The sequence below is a fragment of the Loxodonta africana genome, chromosome X (assembly GCF_030014295.1).
Source record: "Loxodonta africana isolate mLoxAfr1 chromosome X, mLoxAfr1.hap2, whole genome shotgun sequence".
Lineage (NCBI taxonomy): Eukaryota > Metazoa > Chordata > Mammalia > Proboscidea > Elephantidae > Loxodonta > Loxodonta africana.
Genome location: NC_087369.1, coordinates 126,237,925 through 126,259,468, shown reverse-complemented (window position 1 = coordinate 126,259,468; position 21,544 = coordinate 126,237,925). Strand labels below are relative to the sequence as shown.

Here is a 21,544-nt window from a genome sequence, read left to right as displayed (position 1 = left end):
GGCAGTATAATAGGTTCCAAAATCTGGTAGAGTGAGGCCTCCCACTTTGTTGTTCTTTTGCAGTAATGCTTTATTTATCCGGGGCCTCTTTCCCTTCCATATGAAGTTGGTGATTTGTTTCTCCATCTCATTAAAAAATGTCTTTGGAATTTGGATCGGAAGTGCATTGTATCTATAGATTGCTTTTGGTAGAATAGACATTTTTACAATGTTAAGTCGTCCTATCCATAAGCAAGGTATGTTTTTCCACTTATGTAGGTCCCTTTTGGTTTCTCGCAGTAGTGTCTTGTAGTTTTCTATGTATAGGTCTTTTACAGCTCTGGTGAGATTTATCCCTCAGTATTTTATCTTCATGGGGGCTATTTGTAAATAGTATTGATTTGGTGATTTCCTCTTCGATGTTCTTTGTGTTGGAGTAGGGGAATCCAACTGATTTTTGTATCTTTGTCTTGTATCCAGATACTCTGCTGAACTCTTCTATTACTTGCAACAGTTTTCTTGAGGATTCTTTAGGATCTTTAGTGTTTTCTTTGTATAAGACTCTGCAAATAGAGATATTTTTACTTCTTCCTTGCCAATCTGGATGCCCTTTATTTCTTTATCTAGCCTAATTGCTCTGGATAGGATCTCCAGCACAATGTTGAATAAGAGTGGTGATAAAGGGCATCCTTGTCTGGTTCCCGATCTCAAGAGGAATGCTTTCAGACTCTCTCCATCTAGGATGATGTTGGCTGTTGGCTTTGTATAAATGCCCTTTATTGTGTTGAGGAATTTTTCTTCTATTCTTATTTTGCTGAGAGTTTTTATCACGAATGGGTGTTGAACTATTTCAAATGCCTTTTCTGCATCACTTGATAAAATCATGTGATTCTTGTCTTCTGTTTTATTTATATGATGGATTACATTAATTGTTTTTCTAATGTTGAACCATCCCTGCATACCTGGTATGAATCCCACTTGGTCATGGTGAATTATTTTTTTGATATGTTGTTGAATTTTATTGGCTAGAATTTTGTTGAGGATTTTTGCATCTACATTCATGAGGGATATAGGTCTATAATTTTCTTTTCTTGTGGTGTCTTTAACTGGTTTTGGTATCAGGGATATGCTGGCTTCATAGAATGAGTTTGGGAGTATTCCATCTTTTTCTATGCTCTGAATTTCCTTTAGTAGTAGTGGTGTTAACTCTTCTCTGGAAATTTGGTTGAACTCTGCAGTGAAGCCGTGTGGGCCAGGGCTTTTTTTTTGCGGGGGGAAGTTTTTTGATTACCCTTTCAATCTCTTCTTTTGTTATGGGTCTATTTAGTTGTTCTACCTCTGTTTGTGTTAGTTTAGGTAGGTAATGTGTTTCTAGGAATTCATCCATTTCTTCTAGGTTTTCAAATTTGTTAGAGTACACTTTTTCATAGTAATCTGATATGATTCTTTTAATTTCAGTTGGGTCTGTTGTAATGTCACCCATCTCATTTCTTATTTGGGTTATTTTCTTTCTCTCTCTCCTGTTTTTCTTTTGTCAGTTTGGCCAATGGTTTATCGATTTTGTTAATTTTTTCAAAGAACCAGCCTTTGGTCTTTTTAACTCTTTCAATTGCTTTTCTGTTGTCTATTTCATTTAATTCTGCTCTAATTTTTATTATTTGCTTTCTTCTGGTGCCTGAGGGTTTCTTTGGTTGCTCTCTTTCTATTTGTTCAAGTTGTGGGGATAATTCTTTGATTTTGGCCCTTTCTGGAATGTGAGTGGTTTTTAACGGCCAACTTGGGCCAATGTCCTTGCTCTTTCTCTTTATCCATCTACTGGCTGAACGGAGAGGACTCCTTGGACCTAGAGGAGAGCAGAGTAATCAAATGGAAGCAATGAAATGGAGTAATCAAAGAGTGGTCTTTGAATAACCATATGGAGCACAGCCTATCCCCATAACCCTGTCCAATCCATACTTGACTATGATGTGAGCAAGCGGTACATTTTTATTGTGTTAAACTGCAGAGATTTTAGGGATTGTGGTTAATAAAGTTACCTACCCTAATACAATCTCTCTTATAACATTTCCTTCATAATTTTAAGAATGGTTATTAGCTAATCATTTTGTCATTAACTTTGGTGAAAATTGGGTTCCTTGGGTTCAAACATTACCAGATTACCAATCCCTTTCATTGTTTTTCACAGGGCCACTCTGTGCACTTCCTCCCACCACAACAACATACTTGAACATATCCTTTGTTACTCTTTGTGTGGCTTACCCAGTTTCTCTATGTTATTTTAAATATGGTGACAAATACCCCCAACCCCCCTGCCTCCTGGACTTTGTTTCCCTCTGATTCAATCACTTCAGTGCCTTCTTTTTAAGATCAGAACTCTTTATTCCAAAGTAAAGTACAGAATTTAAATAGAATAAGAAGATGAGACTCATCCGTAAACCAGTTTTGAAGGACAACTTTACCTTCCTTGACCATTACACTCCTCCAAACACTTCAGGGGTTGCTCCAGTGGTTGATACACCTATCACGGTGTTTCTATTCTTGTCCTTACAGTTTCAGGATGCTCAGTTAAGAAGGTATGTTAAACACTCAAAAGAAAAAAAATTTCCTTTGCTGCAACTGACACTCTTGATCCTTGGAGTCTTCGTTGACTCTTGCTTTTTTCTTCATTTTCCACTTTTTTCAAGAGCCCATCAGCCTATTTCTCTTCCTCCTCAGATCTGCCTTTTTCAGAGAATATTTTTACCCTATATCCATCTCTCATCACCTCACACCTGGACTATGATAACAGCCTCTTAGCTGGTCTCCCTGCCTCCAGTCTGCCTCCCTATCTAATTCTTACTTCATGTTGCTATCAGATGAATGTTCCAGCATATCTCCTAGCCTTATTTTTTATTATACCCTCACACAGATTTCTGCTCTTGCTAGCGAAATGCACTTGCTATCAGCTAAATATGACTTGTTTATTCTTCCCTCAGTCTTCACATGTGCTAGTCTCTGCATTTGGAAAATTCCCTGTATTCACCACTATTCCTTCTATTCCAAACTTATCTCTTGGCCCACGTCGGCACTGAATCAACCTACCTCACTTATCTACTCTGCATTTGCAATGTTAATTTTCATACACTGGAATGTGTTTTTGCAAATAGTCCTTTCTTTCATGCATATGATTTGTAAACTATTTGAAGACAGTGACTTCAATTAAAAAATTCCTTATACTTTATGCAGTGGCCATTATACAGTGGGCACTCAGTAAAGATTCATGATGACTTTAGTACCATCTGGAGAAAATCTGGTTGTGCAAACAGCAGTAAGCATTTAGGAAGACAAGTTTAGATGGGTGTAGGTGATTTTACAAGTTCTGATCTTATGGTAATTAAATAGAGCACTGAGTAACCGTCTTAAATTGCCTATGGCTGATTTCAGCTCTAAAAAGGTCAAGTTTGATATGAAAGTGTTTGAAGTGAATGATTACTGTTTATCAAACAGCCCCATACATTTATCAGAGAGCCTTACTGTTGAACTGTTAAACACTGTGACCTCCTATCAAACATCTTAGAACAAAAATGCATGAGTAATAGAGATATTGGAGCCAAACAATTTTCAACATTAAATTCTCTCCCCGAAAAAGAGCAACAACAACTGCAAGTGTTCAGTCTTAACTGGTCACTGTGGAACGATTTTGTGTCTTAACTTGACTCCGATTTTATCACTTCATTATCTCACCTCGGGAAATGAATACAAGGAGTGCAAAGATTTATATGTGCAATTCCTAGGATATTTCCCTTGGTCATTACTTAACTTTCTAGAAACACTTGGTGTAAACGAACCAGTTTATTTAAAAATAAAATGCCAAAGGGCAGTAAATGCTTTAAACCAGTGGTTCTATACTCTCATAAACCCTTCAAATACCAAGTGTGTCAGGGAGTCTTCTTTCCTTTCTTGCCAGAATTTTCTTCCTTAACATATGCCATTTTCCAACTTGTTGTTGAAGCAATCCTTAGGATGCTAGTCATTTCCATGTCCTCTTGAACTTCTTCTTTTTCATAACTAAACTCTGATTCTTCCTCTCATTGCAACCTGTCCCCTACTTTTAAGCCCCACAATGTTATGTGGCCATCAATTTTCATACAAAATGTCAACTTTTTCACTTTATGCTACCTTGGGTTCAAGCCTTAATAGAAGCCTGAAAGTAAATTTGTAAACCCCACCCTACCCCTTTTTTCTTTTTATGAGAGTGACTGAAAGTGGAACAGATTTGCATCTAATTCAATTAAGGCTTAGAGGACATGAGGAGAAATATCTTCTTACTTCTTTTTAGGAACCATCCAACTACCTTTGAGAGTCTCCTTAGTTAGACAAGCTCCCATAGATTACTCAACCCATCAGATTTCATATTTTGCCAAATTAAACCCACGTACATGTTGTCCATTTCCCTGAGCATTGTTTGTTCTTAACGAAGTTTTCATTTCCTGTGTTATCTATTGCTATTGTGCATTTGTCGTTTGCCTCATCATTTCTGACGTTTTCAGAATGTTTTGCTTTAAAGTAACCTCAATGCCAAATGATACGTGTATTGTTGATGGATGAGCTAAATAAATTTGTTAAGAATGTATCGGAACAATTACAACAGTATTTTTCTAGATCTCCAAAATCCATTTTGGTGAAAAATTAAGAAAAAAAAATTTTCCTACAGTTAAAGCAACTGGAAGAATACATCACGTTCTAGACTACATACATATTATACCTTTATGGGCTATATCTTTAAAAAAAAATCTCAGATGAAAATCAACTTTTGAATTGCCATCTAGAAATAAATTTTTATAGATAGTGTACACACTGGTTCCTGAAAATGGTAGAAAAGGTTTCTTGTCAAGTTCCCCAGCACAAGTGTGAATGCTCTGTTTTTGAGTACCTACCAGTAGTGAAAGGACACATTGTGGCCAGCCAACTCAAATTGCTACCCACGTTTAATCATTGTAAATAAAGGAAGCAGAGAGACCCAGGGTATATTTTCAGAACTGGCATGCTCAGTACAGAACTATTAGTTTAAAAATACCACCAAACATTCTATTTGAACTAATCTAGACTTCTGTGAAAAACAAGATACGAAAAAATACAATTGGTCACTTAAACATATACTATTCACTTCATGCAGGTGATTAACCTAGTAATTACACATAGCATTAAAGAACAAGAGTAAATAACAGTTTTATAACACTTGAAAAACAGGTCAAATTGACAAATGTCCATTTTGAAATACTTATAGTTTTTTTACAGAAGAAAAATCACCTTTGTTGGTGGGAAAAAGGAATACATCTATGAAACACCTACATGTGTTGAACAGGACTAACCATCCCACTGTGAAATGAGCCTGTATTACTGCTAAGCTTTCACGTACTGTGGGCGCATAATGCATCTTCTGAAAGGCTGGATATAGAGAGGCAACAGAGAAATGAGCACTTGGAACAAAACCCATGGATCACAAGGAATCAATAATGAAAAGATGCTGAGAGAAATAATCAAAGCGTATTACCTAATGATCTCTTACACATTTGAGTTTCACAATTACAAGGGCTGGGCAAGCTCTTCATTTTTACATACCGTGTGCATTTGTCCTTGTTTCCATTTGTCTCCAAATATGATTTAAAAACCATTTGCAAAATGTCAGAATCAAACTTGTTTAACCATTGACCCCCCCACAGGCATCTAGGTGAGGAGCACACCAAATGTGACTAATTGAGAAGAACATAAAGTAGTAATCCACAATAGATACTCGAATAGGGGCACAGTCCTAACAGCAAATATGCAATATCTTATTCACAGGGATTTCCTGGTGTGGCACAGTCACAGTCACTACAGGAGAGTGTGAGAAGTTCAATCTATCAAACACACTATTGGAAGCACGAGGAAGAGATGTACTTCTGCAGGAGCCTTGCACACATGGCAGAGCAGATACCGTGTATGTACAGGATTGTCTGTTTCACAACGTTTCAGATGAGAATCGCTGCAGTTGCTGCTCCACCCCTAGTAACGGGAATCATTTAACACTTCATCTATATTGAATATCGTCGTATTAATTTCTTTTCTATTGCTGACACTCGCAGTCAATATGTATTTAGTTCAAACTCCAGTGATGCTGGGAAAAAAAAAAAAACTAGGAAGATGCTCACATCTTCGTACAAAGCTTATAGCAGCTCAAAAGATCTTTTGGGGGAAAAATCCAAATGTGAATTTGTTATCAAACAATAAAATGTGCACTTTAAATGTGTTTTCAAAGTTGGAAAACTTTTGAAAGAAGCTAGAAAGCCATAAGGGTTGCACAAAATCATCCTAAAAGAACTAACAGGTTGTCTATTAATTTGCTTAAGAAATGCACGTCATTTACCTACCTACCAGTTTGCCTACAGAAGTGACTGCCTAATGAAACTAAAAGCTGTGATTATAAGTTATTGATTTAGTCTACAAAAGTTGTCCATTATGTTGAAGAAATTCTAAATGTTTCAATCACATTTTTCACAGCTGATCTTCCTTTACAAACAATCTTCCAATGGGGATGCCTCAATATTTCTTTCCTGAGAATTCCTGGCCTTTCAGTTACTCTCTAAAAGTATTCTTTCCCCATTAAACTTAGTTGAGAATTTTTTAATTCAATGGAAGTTTTTAAGTTTTCCTTATTTTAAATACCCTGTAAATACTAACATGTTCATAAACACAGTGAAGATAGCTCACCTACTAAGCTTCCAGTTCATGTATCATAAAATGTCCTCTAAAACCACAGGGTGTGCATTTTTTTTCTTTTCAAGAAGAAACCAAAACTGTACATTGGAACAAGGTACCATACTACAAAAGCGGGTCCTTCTTTACCCCCACTATTCTGGAAATGTAAACAAAAATATTTAAGTACAAAACAATTTCTGTGCCTTTTCCTTTAAACACTTTTGCAGCACCTCAGTGATATTAGGTGAACTTTCTGCTTGGGTTGGCAGAAGCTATGTATGCTCACGTAGCTGTTCAGAGGAATTCGGATTTCTCACTACCAAATATCACTGGTGAAGCTAAGCTCTTTGGATGATAAAGGTAGCAGAGAACTGTTCTTATGAAATTCCTGGGCATCTTTCAGGCTGTTATTAACGGGTAGCTGTCCATTGAGTAGTGTGAGAGGCAGGTTACAATAAGTGTGGTGGTTGCCTAAGGAAGGTAGCGGCAAGGTAGATGCTGGCATCTCATGTTTATAGCCTCTGCAACAGTGCCTCATTGGCATGGAATCCGAATGTTGGAAATCAGGGAGATCAGCTTGAGAGGACACCAGAGTGGCCGAGGTGCTGGTCATGGCAATAGAGGGTATAGGCTGCAGTTCTCCAAAGAGTCCTTGTTCTGCAGAGTCCAGAACATGGCACCGAGATAGCATTTCCTTTTTCTTGATGGGCATTTCATACACTAAATGCTTCCAAAATTTAGAATTTATTTTGCTGCTTTCGGGTCCCTTCCACTTGATCAGGGACAGAAGTTTGATGCTGCGCTTTAGTGATTCCAGTTCCTGGTAATTCACCTTCCCTTTTAATTCTGTACACTCAATCAAAATCACTTTGATTTCTCCACTGACTAGCATATTATGGAGTCTGCTTTCCAATTCGAAAATACTCCATCCTCGTCTGAGAATATAGTCTGGAGTTAGCACGATAATAAGTCTTCTGCTTTGCTCAACACATCTTGTGAGATCTTCAACGTATGCTACAAATCACAGAAAGAGAGAAAGAGTAAAACAAAGACATTTCCAGTCTTTAAAGCATTAGGTTTGTACTCTAATATAGCAAAGATCCAGTCTTTCTCTAAGGTACAAGACATTTTCTTTTCTTGTACTGCACATTCAAAAAGCCCATTTCCTTAAAATTATTTTTTTTTTGAAAACTAATGGCTTATAATCCTTATTTTCTTTCCCCTCAGCATTACTTACAGTGTTCTTATTGGCTAACATAAGCTCTGACTTCTTCAAAGCTTAGGTGTATTTCAGTGATTTCTATTTATTTAATCATTTAATTCCAGGCAGGCTTCCAGGCTAGTACTCTAAGTGAACAAGCAATCAACAGGTTGATGAAAAGAGAAACAGACCGTTTTAGTAAATGTGGGGTTACAGTATTTATGGGCAGGTTTGCTTCCCGTCCACCCCAGTTTTCAATGACTAAACAAGTACAGGATCTACATATGCCAACTACATAGAAGATAGTTGTGATATAGAGATGCTGGAAAATCTCTTCTAGAATCACAGTCAGCTTGTTTCCCAGAGTACCTTCTGGCATTTGCAACCTAGGTCCTCCATTTTGCCTTTCAAAGCCAGAGATAGGGAAGTGGTGTGTGTGCCCATGAGTTTAATTTGAACCAGCTGCTTTTTCTTCAGAGGGAGAGTGGAGGGGGTGCTGGAGCTGGGGGATGGTGTGGAATGAGCAGTGAAGGAGGAGGGGAGGAGTCTACCAACTGAGAAGTCTTTGCCCTACTCAGTGGAGCCCTTCTGAAAGTGAGATGAATACATTATGGCCTTTTCAGGGTAGAAAAAACACTCAAACTAAGTCTAGATTTATTTATTACGTGGAATAATCCCTTTGTAACCATGCTTCCCAAAGTCTGATCCACCAAAAAGGGGAACACATGCATGTGTTAACAAATGGAGACTTGGACACAGGTGCTGCAACAGAAAGCTGTCTTTACTAAGCAAAGCACAGGCCTTGTCTAATATACAGTGCCCTCTAGCAGAAGCAGTGATCACAGAAGCAAGCATTTGTCACTGCAAATCTGCCCAAGGTTACAGACTACTTTCAAGGAGTCACGTCCGGTACATAGTGTGGGGGCCACCAAACAGCCCAGTACAAGCCATCTGAAAAGAGCTTAAACTTATTTTACAGACGCATATTTTACAGATGATCTCTCCTTTCCAGGGTTATATTTCCACCATTTGGCAGCCAGAAAACTTTCACAAGTGAAAATGAGCAAACTTTCTACATACCCTATAGATAAACAAAAAAACTTTTGAAGAGATACACATAGACATGGCTATTTAACAAGTTGCTCTTACTGTTGTTTTCATTTTTACTTAACACATTTCAGGATTTTCTTATGCAGTAGGTACAAGGAATTTTATCTGAGGGGAGAAGTGAAATTCTAATTGGGGAGGGAACCTCTAAAGAATTTTAAATGTTTTATTTTAGAGAGTACGGACTCACGGGGGAAAATCAGCAATGAAATCTGAAAACAACAAACAAACGAAAAACCCCAAACCAAAAACAAACAAACAAAAAACACCACACCGGTAGTAATGGGGAAGTTATCACTCAGAGAAGTGGTGAAACAGAATGGAAGGAAAGGTAGAAAGTTTCAATAGAGTGGAAAAATATCCCAGTGTATCAACAGCTCTGACTCTTCATTTTCTTCCTTTCTTTCTGCTCCTAAAAACAAAGAAGTTATGTGGAAAGCTTCATCATTAGGAGTTGGATCTGTAAGATATAGTAAAATAAACTATCATGCATCTTTCCCATTATTCTTTTCACCTTTTCTCAAAAAACAAACAAAAAAACCCAAAACAAAACAAATCCAGAATCATGGTATTCGTGCAGGAATTCATGAAAGTACAGTTTTACCAGATAAATTATGGGTCACTTATTAATTTTATAGAAGGTTTCTTTACAAAATAATTTATTGAAGGGTTATCCTGAGTATTATTCATCCCTCATTAATTTCATTTATTAATTTAAATTTTCAAAATTGATTTGTACAAAGCTTGTCAGGGGCACTTCTGTCACATAAATTATACCCCTACGCATAACACCATCCGTATGTGTGAGGATGTAGTCTAAATTTATTTTTTTTAATTATACTTTTAAAAACAAAAATTGTGTCTGTATATCTATCTCCATTAATTTAAATAAGCAATAAGCAACATCATAATGAATGGAGAAAATATTGAAGTTGTCAAGGATTTCGCTTGACTTGGATTCACAGTTAATGCCTATGCAAGCAGCAGTCAAGAAATCAAACGGTGTTTTGCATTGGGCAAATCTGCTGCAAAAGACCTCTTTAAAGTGTTAAAAAGCAAAGACCTCACTCTGAGGACTGAGATGTGTCTAAACTAAGGCGTGGTATTTTCAATCACCTTATAGGGTCGCTATGAGTCAGAATCGACTCAACAGCAGCAGGTTTGGTTTTGGGCATATGCACGCCAAAGTTGGACAATGAATAAGGAAAACTGAAGAAGAATCAACACATTTGAATTATGGTGCTGGTGAAGAATCTTGGCTATAACCCGGACTGCCAGAAGAACAAACAAATCTGTCTTGGAAGAAGTACAGCCAGAATGCTCCTTAGAAGCAAGGATGGCGAGACTTCATCTCACTTCCTTTGGACTTGTGATCAGTAGGGACCAGTCCCTGGAGAAGGACATCCTGCTTGGTAATACAGAAGGTCAGCAAAAAAGAGGAAAACCCTCAAGGAGATGGACTGACACACTGGGTACAGCAATGGTCTCAAACATAGTAACAATTGTGAGGATGACACAGGACCAGGCAGTGTTCCACTCTGTTGTACACAGGGTCGCTATGAGTTGGAACTGACATGAAGGCACCTAACAACAACAATATCTACTTAAAAAATTAAAAAAAAAAAAAAGACATCCCAGCTGTCCATAGTCTTAAAAGAAAATGTACAGATACACACTAATTACTTTGATTGGGATCTCATCAATTTTGACTTTGCTATTCTCTTTCTGAAGTGAGAATGGCAACAGGGTAACATTTTTTCCCATTAGTAGAGTCCTCCCCCCCTTCACCCTTCTACTGTATTTTGCCATTTGACAGCTAAGTAAAAGGCAACATTTAGGGTTCTTGGGGCTTCTTAGGGACTCATTAGACAGAATTTACATTTGCCCCCAGAAGGAATGCCTGTCAGGACAGATCCCACTCAGCTCAGCTGCACAGGGTGTGGGTGTTGAAGGGAACCTTGGAGAGAGGGAGTGGTCCCTGTCTCCTGCATACTACACTGGCTGTGTTTATCCTGGCAAAGTCGAATGGAGAGTTGAGGCAACCATCCAGATAATTCCGGCTGAAAACCTGCTGTGGAAGAAAAAGGTCTGAATTATCCTGGTTTGCCCTATATATACATTAATCATATGCATTGGAGTCAGTCAGTCAGTACATCAAAATTTTCCCTGGGTAGATACAGCCCAAGTGTCCCAAAGAAAACATGAACCATTTGCTTGGGCCCCGACTCTTATGTTCCATTTCACTTGGTGAAAAACCAAGTGGAAGTTTTCAGATGTGAAGCCCACATTTCACTTCTTGGGATGGTGATCAGTGGCTGGGCAGCAACCTCAGTGTTTGAAAGCAGCTGGGAAGGTGCCTCTAAGTGCTGCCTGGCTCTAAGGAAAAGAAGGAGAGACTGTGCCGTAGCTTCCATACTCTGGCTCTCTCTCTGTTTTTCCCTTTTTCTCCCCCCTTTTTGCATGTCTACCTCTCTCTTTTTCCCTTTCTTTTTACTTTATCTTTTCTCCCTCTTTTCCTTTTACCTCCTTCTTTGCTTTCTTTCATACTCATTCTTTTTACCTTTCCTCTCCTCCTGTCCCTTCCTCTCTCTCCTATCTCCCTCTGCCACATTGCTCCGTCCCTTCTTATGTTCTTTCTCTCTTTCTGTTTTTCTTTGGGAAAACAAATAGTAACCTAGCCGTCATGGAAGATATAATTAGGAAGAGACAAGGTAGTGTTAATATTTTTTACTTGCTAGTCTTTTTTTTTTTTTTTTAGTCTTTAGCCAGGGAGTTGTTGCTGGCTTCTATGCAGCAAGTGCCCAAAACAATTTTGACTTCATCCTCGGGGGTTGCATGTCTGCATTTAACGACTGAGAATTGGAGCCTGAGCCATAAGGCCCATGTCATATTTTTGTATGGCCCATGAACTAAGAATTTTTTTTTACATTTTTAAAGAGCTATTAAAAAAGAAATAAAAGAAAAAGATGATGCAAGAGACCATATGTGACCCACGAAGCCTAAAATATTTACTGTCTGGTCCTTTACAGAGAAGTCCTGGTGGTGCAGTGGTTAAAGCACTTGGCTGCTAACTGAAAGGTCAGCGGTTCAAACCTACCAGCCGCTCTAAGGGAGAAAGATGTGGCGGTCTCTTTCTTAAAGATTGTTGTTGTTGTTTGTTAGGTGCCTTTGAGTCGGTTCCAACTCATAGCGACCCTATGTACAATAGAACAAAACATGGAACACTGCTCAGGTCCTGGGTCATCCTTAAATTGTTGGCATGTTTGAGCTCATTGTTGCAGCCAAGTCCTATGGGTCAGTTCTACTCTGTCCTAAGGGTTGCTATGAGTCAGCATAGACTCGATGGCAGTGGGTTTGGTTTGATTTTGGTTTGGACCTTTACAGAGAAGTTTTGACGGCCCCTAAATTAGAGAGCAATCAGGCTGTTTGGGTTTGGAAAAGTTCCAAATAAACTAAGCAGAAAAAAGGTATCAAGTTAAGACATCGCTAGTCCATAGCATAGTGTAGTCCGTGGTGTAATCCATGACGGGCAGTGGGGTTTGCCATGGTAGGGTTGTGGTTTTGTGGGAGATTTTAGAAACCTTTAGGAACTATTAAAAAAAAAAAACTTGTTACCACGAAAAGATAATATGAAAACTTAAAAAAAATCCCTAAATCTACAACACATATGAATACGCATTAAATGTTGCCCTGACTTGTTCAGGCAAATTTAGCAACTGAGTAGCAGGAATCCCTTTGAAGACTTTCCAAGCAAAAATGTAGAATATTTCTTAAATAAAAGGTCATTAAGTCAGTTCTTTGCGAAATTTGGGTTAAAGTCAGTCCATTATGATGACAAAAAAAGACCAAAGGGGTCTGTGTCTGATAGTCTTCTGTTTCTCTAGACCAGGCTGTGAAACCACACCAGATTATCACGTATGAAACAAAGCCAATTAACCTATCCACTGTGATTTTCACAATTAGGTATCAAGAAAAAACCCCATAAACATAGTTTTTACAAAAAACAAAACAAACCCATTGCTGTCAAGTTGAATTCCGACTCATAGTGACCCTCTAGGACAGAGTAGAACTGCCCCATACGGTTTCCCAGGCTGTAGTCTTTAGGCAAGCAGACTGCCACATCTTTCTCCCGTGGAGCGCCTAGAGGGTTGAAACAGCCATTCTTTTGGTGAGCAGCCAAGAGCTTAACCACTGTGCAACCAGGGTTCCTTGTAGTTTTGATAGGGGTGCTTAATTTGGTATAAATTTATTTTTCACATTAAAAGTGCAACTGCAAAGAAACTTTTGCATTTATTTATGATGGGAGCTGATAGAGGAGAAAATATTCTAGAAGAAAATACATTGTCATTAGGCTCTTCTTGGGATATGTACTTACTTATGAAATGTACTTACTTATGAAAGGCAGAAATGACATGCCAGTAGCATCAATGTTAGGAATAGCAGGAAGTAAGGAAAGTGACTACCTAAAACCTTATTAAAAGCAAAGCTAACTTAATTTTAAAATCTCTTCCAAGGGGCAGTTTTAGAAACCAAAATTCCAGTGCATTTACAGGAGAATCTGAATTCGATATAGAAATGTGACTTGAAAACAAATTAGGAGGCCCCTAACATTTATTAACGAAGCAAAAAAGCAAACTGAAGGAGGAAACACAAAGGCAAAATAGCAGGAGGAACGGCAGCCCCAAGAAAATGGTCTTAATGGGATGCATATACTTTTCCGTAAGGACTCAGAACTCTCCTAATTTTTTTCTAGATCATGCTGAGTCAGCTGCAGCTGTAGGCAGAAGGACAAGGGAGAAAAAGCTCTATATTCATGAATTTCCTTGTGGCCTTGCTACTGCCTACTAACTATCTGATTTCTCAAACTAATAAATTCCTACTTGTAAATTATCTTTGTGTTGGCGCTTATACTCATGTCAAGGTCATTATTAGGGGCGGTGAGCATAGTTAAAAAAAATGAAAGTTAAAAACCAAATACTTAGCCTATAGACAAAAGCATAATTTATTACTTTTCAGGCTCAAATAATAGTAATTTGATATGCTTATATCCACAGTTATGCACAGCAGTCATTAGTTAAATAGACATGTTAGAATGAGACAGGATGCATCAAAACAGATAATATTCCACTAATTTTTGGTGAACATTAGCTACTTAATAACTATCAGCAATGATATCTATAAAGCCTATAGGTTAATATTTTAAGACTTAAAATCAAGCTTTACATTTTTGACAGTGATTAAGATGGATCCTTCCTATGCCTGGTATTGGGAAAACAGGAAAAATACTGTAAGTTTCACATATGTATATATATAACATTTTGCCATCACTACACATAGGGAAATAATCAGACCTTTGGTATAATTAGAGGTTTACAGCGAGGCACTTTATAATGTAGTCTTATTAAAAATACTATCTGTTTTTGAAATAATGATATTAAATACTAACCTACTGAAAGAGCTACACGGGTTGACGATCTGACACTTTACCTTGGCATACGTTGCTAAGGCTTTTGGGTCTTGATTCTGTGTTGTCTGCCATATAGATGGAGGCCGCATGATTTTTATTCAGCCACGTTGGGGGATGGAGAAGGGACAAACTTTCTAAATTGTGTGTGACATTGCTTGCCCTACCAAAACATTCCCTACTCCCCTCCTCCTCCAAGTCCTTGGCTTGATAATTCACAAATAATTAGCTAAGCTAAATTTCTTCAGCAGAAGTTTAGTTCTCTACTGGTGTGAGGGTCCTAATTAATTCTGATTAATAGGTAGACCGATAGTCAAGATGGATTTTCTGAGACCTCATGGATGCAGGGAACTACATTTATTTATAGTTCTGACTTTGGAGGCTGTATTTCTGGTAATGAATCTTTTACTCTTGCTATTCTATTACACCTGTGGGGGTGCAAGGGAGCCTGAGAGTTGGCAGAGTCCACTCAGAAATATTGTCCACATCTATTTTGCCTTGTAGATTGTCCCCCAGTTGTCTGTGCCGTACACATATTTTTTTCTTTCCTATCTTCTCTTTCTTCTCTCCTCACTTTCTCACTGAGAGCAAAGGTGGATAATTGGGGAAATATAAGAGAGGGTAGACAAAAGCCAAGAAAGAGAGCTTGCAAAGTATCCTTCCTCTTCTCTTTTTTTCTTTCACCTCATGCCCTAGAAACCTGTAGATATTAACTAATCCAATCAGTGTAATCTTACTGAATATGGGACAAGGCTCCTTGCTACTTATACCGTCTTTTCTGTGGTTCCTTCCGTGCTTAAGACAATTAATCTTGGCCTTTTGCTCTGTTTTTTTTTTTTTTTGTTTGTTTTAAGCCTCCCTGTTCTTTGTGCCACCCAAATAGTATGTCTCCTGATTGAAATTATACCCAAGTATTCTACTTCTACCTCAAATTCTCATGAGAAATTTCAGTCCAATAACCTCACTCCGTTTCTGGGCTTATAGTTCTCTCTCTCTTGGCGCTAATATGAAGGGGATGGTGGGTATACCCAATTTTACCCCGTGTAAGGAGCAAATTGCACACAATGTGTTAAATTTCCATGGTCGTTCATGTCACCCCTGCCTCACACTTTTTAGGTCACAGACATTAGATTGCCTGGAAAAAGATTTTATTACTCCCCAAGGACAATTTATTTGAATGGTATCCAATCTGTCCGGCTATTAGAAGAGCTATTGGCAACGAATACTTCCAGATCCATGTACAAAAATGTTTTTTGCATGCCTCACTTTAGAAGTGACTAGGGATCATCTGATACCAGATGTATTCTCCAGTCATTTGTCATTTCATTGTCAGCACAATCACATGGCTAGTGCTAAGCGCTAAAGAACTAAAGATTAGACTGGTGAAGAAAGTCTTGCAAATGCAAGAACGTAATCAGACATTATAGTATTTCCCTTAAATTACTGAAGGAGTCTTAGGATTCTTGAGATAGAGAAACCCAGGGAAAATTGGGCATGAAAACAAATGGAAAGATAACTTGTCTTTCTCTGGTGAAGCCATGCATGGGTAACTAGCACAGAGACAGTCTGTGTCTGAGTAGAAGGGAAAGTTGAGGTAAAAGCCTTTGAATGTGGAACAACCAGAACTAAAATCAAGAGAATGTTCACGCATTGTGAAGAATATAACCAGTCACTGAACAATTTGTGCAGGATAGCAACCTAAACTGCTATATAAACCTTCATTGAAAACACAATAGAGTTTTTTTTTTTAAAAAAGGTAAACTTTGAAAAAATTAGACTTTGAAGGGTTTTTTCTCTTCAAAGTCCATTTAGACATCAACAGCTTTTTAAAAAACTTCAGTCAGAACTGGCTTAATTTATAATTGTTAATATATTTGCATATACACTTATAAGCACCTTCGTTGCTTTCTCTTAAAGGGAAACAAAGGCTACAGGATTGGCCTATTTCTACTTTCAGTCTTAGAATGCTATTTTCTCTATCTGACCAGTGGCCCTCAGCCCAATTTAATAACCTTTTATATTTTTATGTTTTCTAGTTTTTTTAATCTCTGCAGAAACACAAGGAGATATATGGGTCCAAGAGCCTAATTAGTACTCATCCAAAAATGTCCCCAATCTCAGGATCTCAATTGCACAGCTGGGTTCTGTTGGTCACATGTCAGCTTCAGGGCACATCTGTTCATTCCTCAAGGATCCATGAGGCCCCGTGAACACAATGTGCTCTGTGTAGAGTACTTTATACCACAAAATCCAGCAGCTGCAGGAGTGAGAAAATCTCTACTTCTCAAGTTTGTGTCTCTAGGCAGTTTGAGTAGGGTGTTTTCTATCTGGCTTTCTTTGGGTTGCCTGTCACTTCTGACATTCAGACGCCTGTTTGGCAACAAAATTGCTTTTGCTATTCTCAGGGACAGATGTTTCTAGCCTGGGAAGAGACAGACCACATTTTTACTGGAAAGTAAGAATTTTTGCCACATTCAGGCACCCAAACTGAGAAAATACGAGTGTATCCTAGCCACAGGCTCAAGAATGGAAAGGTAGGTTACTGTCAGGAAAATAATGTCATGATCTGAAGACTTGGTTTCAGCATTTAGAAAAAAAATATATTTGCATCCAATGTCCCCTTCTCTGCTGGGTCATGATGGTCAAAGGACAATGCTTCTCTGGTAGGGCATGTGAGAAGGGCACAGACATCTCCAGCTCACCTTGGAAAGTGACATCTTTGTATCTAAACTTTACAAAAACTTTTGTAATATGAAAGAGAAGGAGAGAGACCTATTTCTGTTCTTTAGAGAACTGTATACGTTGGAAACTTTTATGGGTTGATAAGGTTGAGTTGGGGTACCATGAGAGTGGTGCAAAGGAAACTGAAGATACATCAAAAGACATTAAATATAAATGAGTTTATGTCACAGACTTTGCAAACTTGATTCATAGAAAATTATTGTTATAGATCAAGAATAATCTTATGAAGTCCGCTTTTACAGTCCTCAAGGCTTCATTGCTACTGTTTAGAGGAAGGAGTAGTCTTGGGTCAACATGTCTTAAATGAGATGTGAGGGACAAACATAGCTTATAATATTGTAACTAGTTCCTCCCCCTCAGGAATGTGTCTATATTTATATAGCATAACCTGTTAAATCTGTACCAATGGCTGCAAATACAGACCACAGAAGCTTCTTTAATAACATACATACTCCAAGTCCAAAATGTTCTACTCTGTCATTCATGTGTAAATCAAGTATATTATTCATATACTTCATCAGCTTCCTGAATGTGTGCTAAAAATGCCAAGGAAAAACTCGTTAATCGTGACATGGTGACTGCTCAGCTAGCTCTGAAATGTTGATGGAAAAGAAAAAATTGTCAAAGGGCCTTTATAAGAACCTTTGCAGGTAATACTCGCAAATCGGAATTCAGAGAACATGAATTTCCTCATTCAGGAAGGAAGGATTAAAATCAAACACCCTCCAGTGGATGCATCTAAAAACTGCATAGTTGTCCCAATGGTTTATTTTGTAAAAGGAGTCTTCCTGTGCACCATTGAGTACTCAGGGTTCAAGTCCCTGCTCGGTCCCATGGTTATACAATCTCAAAAAAATTAAAGTGATCTTCTACAGACTAAAGAATCTCTGCCCATCCTGACAACATCTTCTTAGGTGTTTTTACGTTTGCGTTCCTTTAAGTGCCAGAGTAAATTAGGTGGCTACCTCCTATCATTTTTTACTCAGTGTGTTACAGTCTTCAATACTAAAATCTTGTAATTTTGAGCTAGGAAATGAGGCTTGGGTAAGCCTCATAACTCCATGGTCAAGGAGGGCTTTCATATCATCTATGATATACCAAACAACTAATCAGTTTCAAACAATTTAGCCAAAAAACCAATTGACTCAATGAAGTGAAAAATATTCTATTACCCATCTGGCAGACAATCCCGGAGCTCTAAGAAGACACAACTTTGGAATGAATCTCTCTTGCGCTCACTCTAAGCCATGCACAGTCCCTGCTTCTTTGACACAACAAGCCATTGTCATCTACTGAGTCTCAGGTATAGTGGGTCACCTCTATTTCATATGGTCCCAATTTCCCTTTCAAATGTGTCTGATGGTGAAACAATGTTTTCACATTCAGAAGAAAGATAATTAATGTTGAAATGTTAAGCCATGAAGACTGACATTTTCCACTCGCTTGGTGGAGCTGATAAAGACTGCATATAGTACTGCTCACTTTTTTGCAATGCAAGAAGGTAGAAAAGTGCAGCACCATATTGAATCCTATTAAGGATGACTTGACATATGATTGAAATTCCAATTTGGCAATGATTTTACTTTAATGCAGTTTAGGATATTTTCACTTTAAATATGGATTTTGAAGACTTTTTACACTTAACAAGATTAAAAAAAAAAAACCAAACCCAGGGCCTTCGAGTCGATTCTGACTCATAGTGACGCTATATACTCTTGGCAAAAATATAGAAGGCATACACAATGTAATGAATTAGGCCAAAAATTAGGTAGAGAAGTATTTTTAATTTTTATCAATGATTTTTCAACCCCTTATAGGTAATCTCTCTAATATCTAAAATAATAATAAAAGCAATATTCTTACTAGCTTGTTTTAAGAACTTAGATTTTTTTCTATGAATTACCCACAATTTTTTTTCCTCCAGTAGACAGATCCTTCTTAGCTTTCACATTCATCTTCTTAAAAGAAAATGCCATTCAGATACTGTCACACGAAAATATAAACCCTTATTTATTTCATCCTTATTTTTTTCTCCTGTCTCAAATTAACACTGTTCAGATAAAATCAGCAAGTATCTGTGGAGCACCCAATGAGGTCAAGGCTTCTGCTAGATGATAACAGCGGTGTGAAGACAAATGAGACATAGTCCCTGCCTTCATGGAGTTTATAGTCTTGCTGACCAGACAAGATATAAATAGATGGAAAGCTACATAAAATTATAAAACAATACAAAAACATCACAGATCACAGGAGCACAGGATTTATAGTCAAACAAGTGATTGAGATGTTATACACCATTAACTCCAGGGCTGGAGAGAGTTGTATGGACTTTTCACAGAGGTAGTGATATCAAGAAGGATAAATAGAATTTGTAAAGGCAAAGAAGACTAATGTGAACAAAAGCGCTGCAGTGGGGTCGTAGGGACATACAATACATGCTAAAGGCACAGTAAGTAAGTCAAACTAGTTAGGCTAGAATGGAGGGTATGAGTAGGGGAAATAGTGGGAGACAAGGATGAGAGATACTCTGGGGTGACACCAGACCATAGAAGTGTTTAGCTAAGGATTATGAATTTTATCCTATAAGAAATGGTAAACAATGAAAGGGTTTTGAACAGGGGAGTGGCATGATCAGAGGTGTACATGATATTAGGAGGGCAGGATGAATGGGAGGAAAGATAGGGCATATGGAGAGATAATCAACATTGCAGAAGTGGGGTGATTAGGACCCATACTAGGATAGTACAAGTGGGAATGGGAAAGACGTAAAGGACATTGGATTTGGGACAAAGGTACAGAAGAATCAAAACTTACTCTGAGATATCATGATGTTCCTCAGAGATGAATCAAAGTAGAAGTGGTATTTCAAGTCATGAAAACGGAGAAAATTACAGAAAGAAATGGGACGAATCTTGGGGAATTTTTACATTTGTGGGGAAGAAAAGTAATGGACAGTAAATATGGTCTTTTTTGTTCTTTTCCAGGCACATGTAAGTGTGCATACTCACATGCACACAGAAACACACACGTAGCCTGAGAAAATAGATGAATAATCGAAATTCAGGCATTTTGTCTCATGTCAGTTTAGTGACCATGGCGGATGGGTGGTAGCCTGAATGAATGTTACTGAGGGACAGCATGGTCTAGCTGAATGAGAACCAGAGTCAAGCAGATCTAGGTTCTAATCTCAGCTCTATCGTTTGCCAGCTGTCTATTCGTGGACTTGTTTGAGGCTTTGTTTCCTCATCTGTAAGATAAGGATTACAATACTTGCCCTCTCTCAATATACGGTTTTTGTAAAAATGGAAGAATGTATGTGAAAGCATTTTATCTACTGCCAATTACTGAAAATATAAGTCTTTTTGTTTTGTTATTATCATATGTGTCTAAATTACCATGTTCTGATTTGTGGTCACCAATTCAATCTCCCTCTCCCAAGGAAATTAACACAGACATACATGCAAACTTATTCTAGCACTTTTATTTCCCTTCAGTGGCATTTAAAGCTCTTTGAGGGCAGGGACCATATCCTTGGCTTGTATGTATTTGCCTTATGCTATACAGCACTCTTTGACTAGAAACTGAATTCATTCTGAAAGCTCGAATGTAGATTCCAATACATAGTATAACTTAAAGGTGTCATTCAATCCCATAGTGTCCATCACTTCTTGAAAATAATTTGAATACACAGTGAAAGTGCTGTCCCCAATGGCTTTATATACCATTTTAAGTGGATTTTTCCCCATAAATCTGAGAATGAATAACAAGGTTGAAAGGCACAGATTCAGAGTTACTAGCGACAGTGATTATAGGTATAGAACTGAAATGCTTTGAAAGGCTTTAACTGAGTTGTACAGTTACTTTTTTTTTTTAAAGGATCATCATTTTCTCAGAATACTAAGGAAAAATAATACAAAGGACCATCAAGGCACAGCTTCAATTTTAAAACCTAAAATACAAGTGAGAGTGCCTTTTAAAACATTCACATGCTAGTATATCAGAACACAGACTTTGGGTAGAAGTGTGAATTTAATAAAATCTTCTGTGAGAAGCAAATGTCTACATACTTAACTCTGATGTTTGAAATCTCCATATAACTTGCTGAAAAAAAAAAAACAAGCATTTTCAATACAAACTTGAAAGTACTTACTTCCACTTGGAATCAGGTCCCTTTCTGGGATGAAGAGTTTATATCCATAGTGTTTTTCCAGGACATCTGGCAGTATTTCAAGAGCGAAATGCTCTTCTTCAGGATTGTCACAATCTAAGGTATCTTGGTCCACTTTTGTGTAAGAGAGATAGGCATCATATTCCTTGTTGTCTTAAATGTAAAG

General features: G+C 37.8%; 1 protein-coding gene across 1 annotated transcript in view; it reads right to left on the bottom strand.

The window, feature by feature from the left end:
• Positions 1-6,958: 6,958 nt before the first annotated feature.
• IL1RAPL2 (interleukin 1 receptor accessory protein like 2) overlaps positions 6,959-21,544 on the bottom strand; it is a 602,004-nt gene continuing 587,418 nt past the window's right edge. Inside the window, exons 8-9 of the mRNA XM_003414874.3 lie at positions 21,361-21,531; positions 6,959-7,710 (exon numbers count right to left, since the gene is read on the bottom strand). Coding sequence (XP_003414922.1) covers positions 7,013-7,710; positions 21,361-21,531 — 869 coding nt within the window. The 3' untranslated portion in view covers positions 6,959-7,012. The remainder of the gene's footprint in view (positions 7,711-21,360; positions 21,532-21,544) is intronic.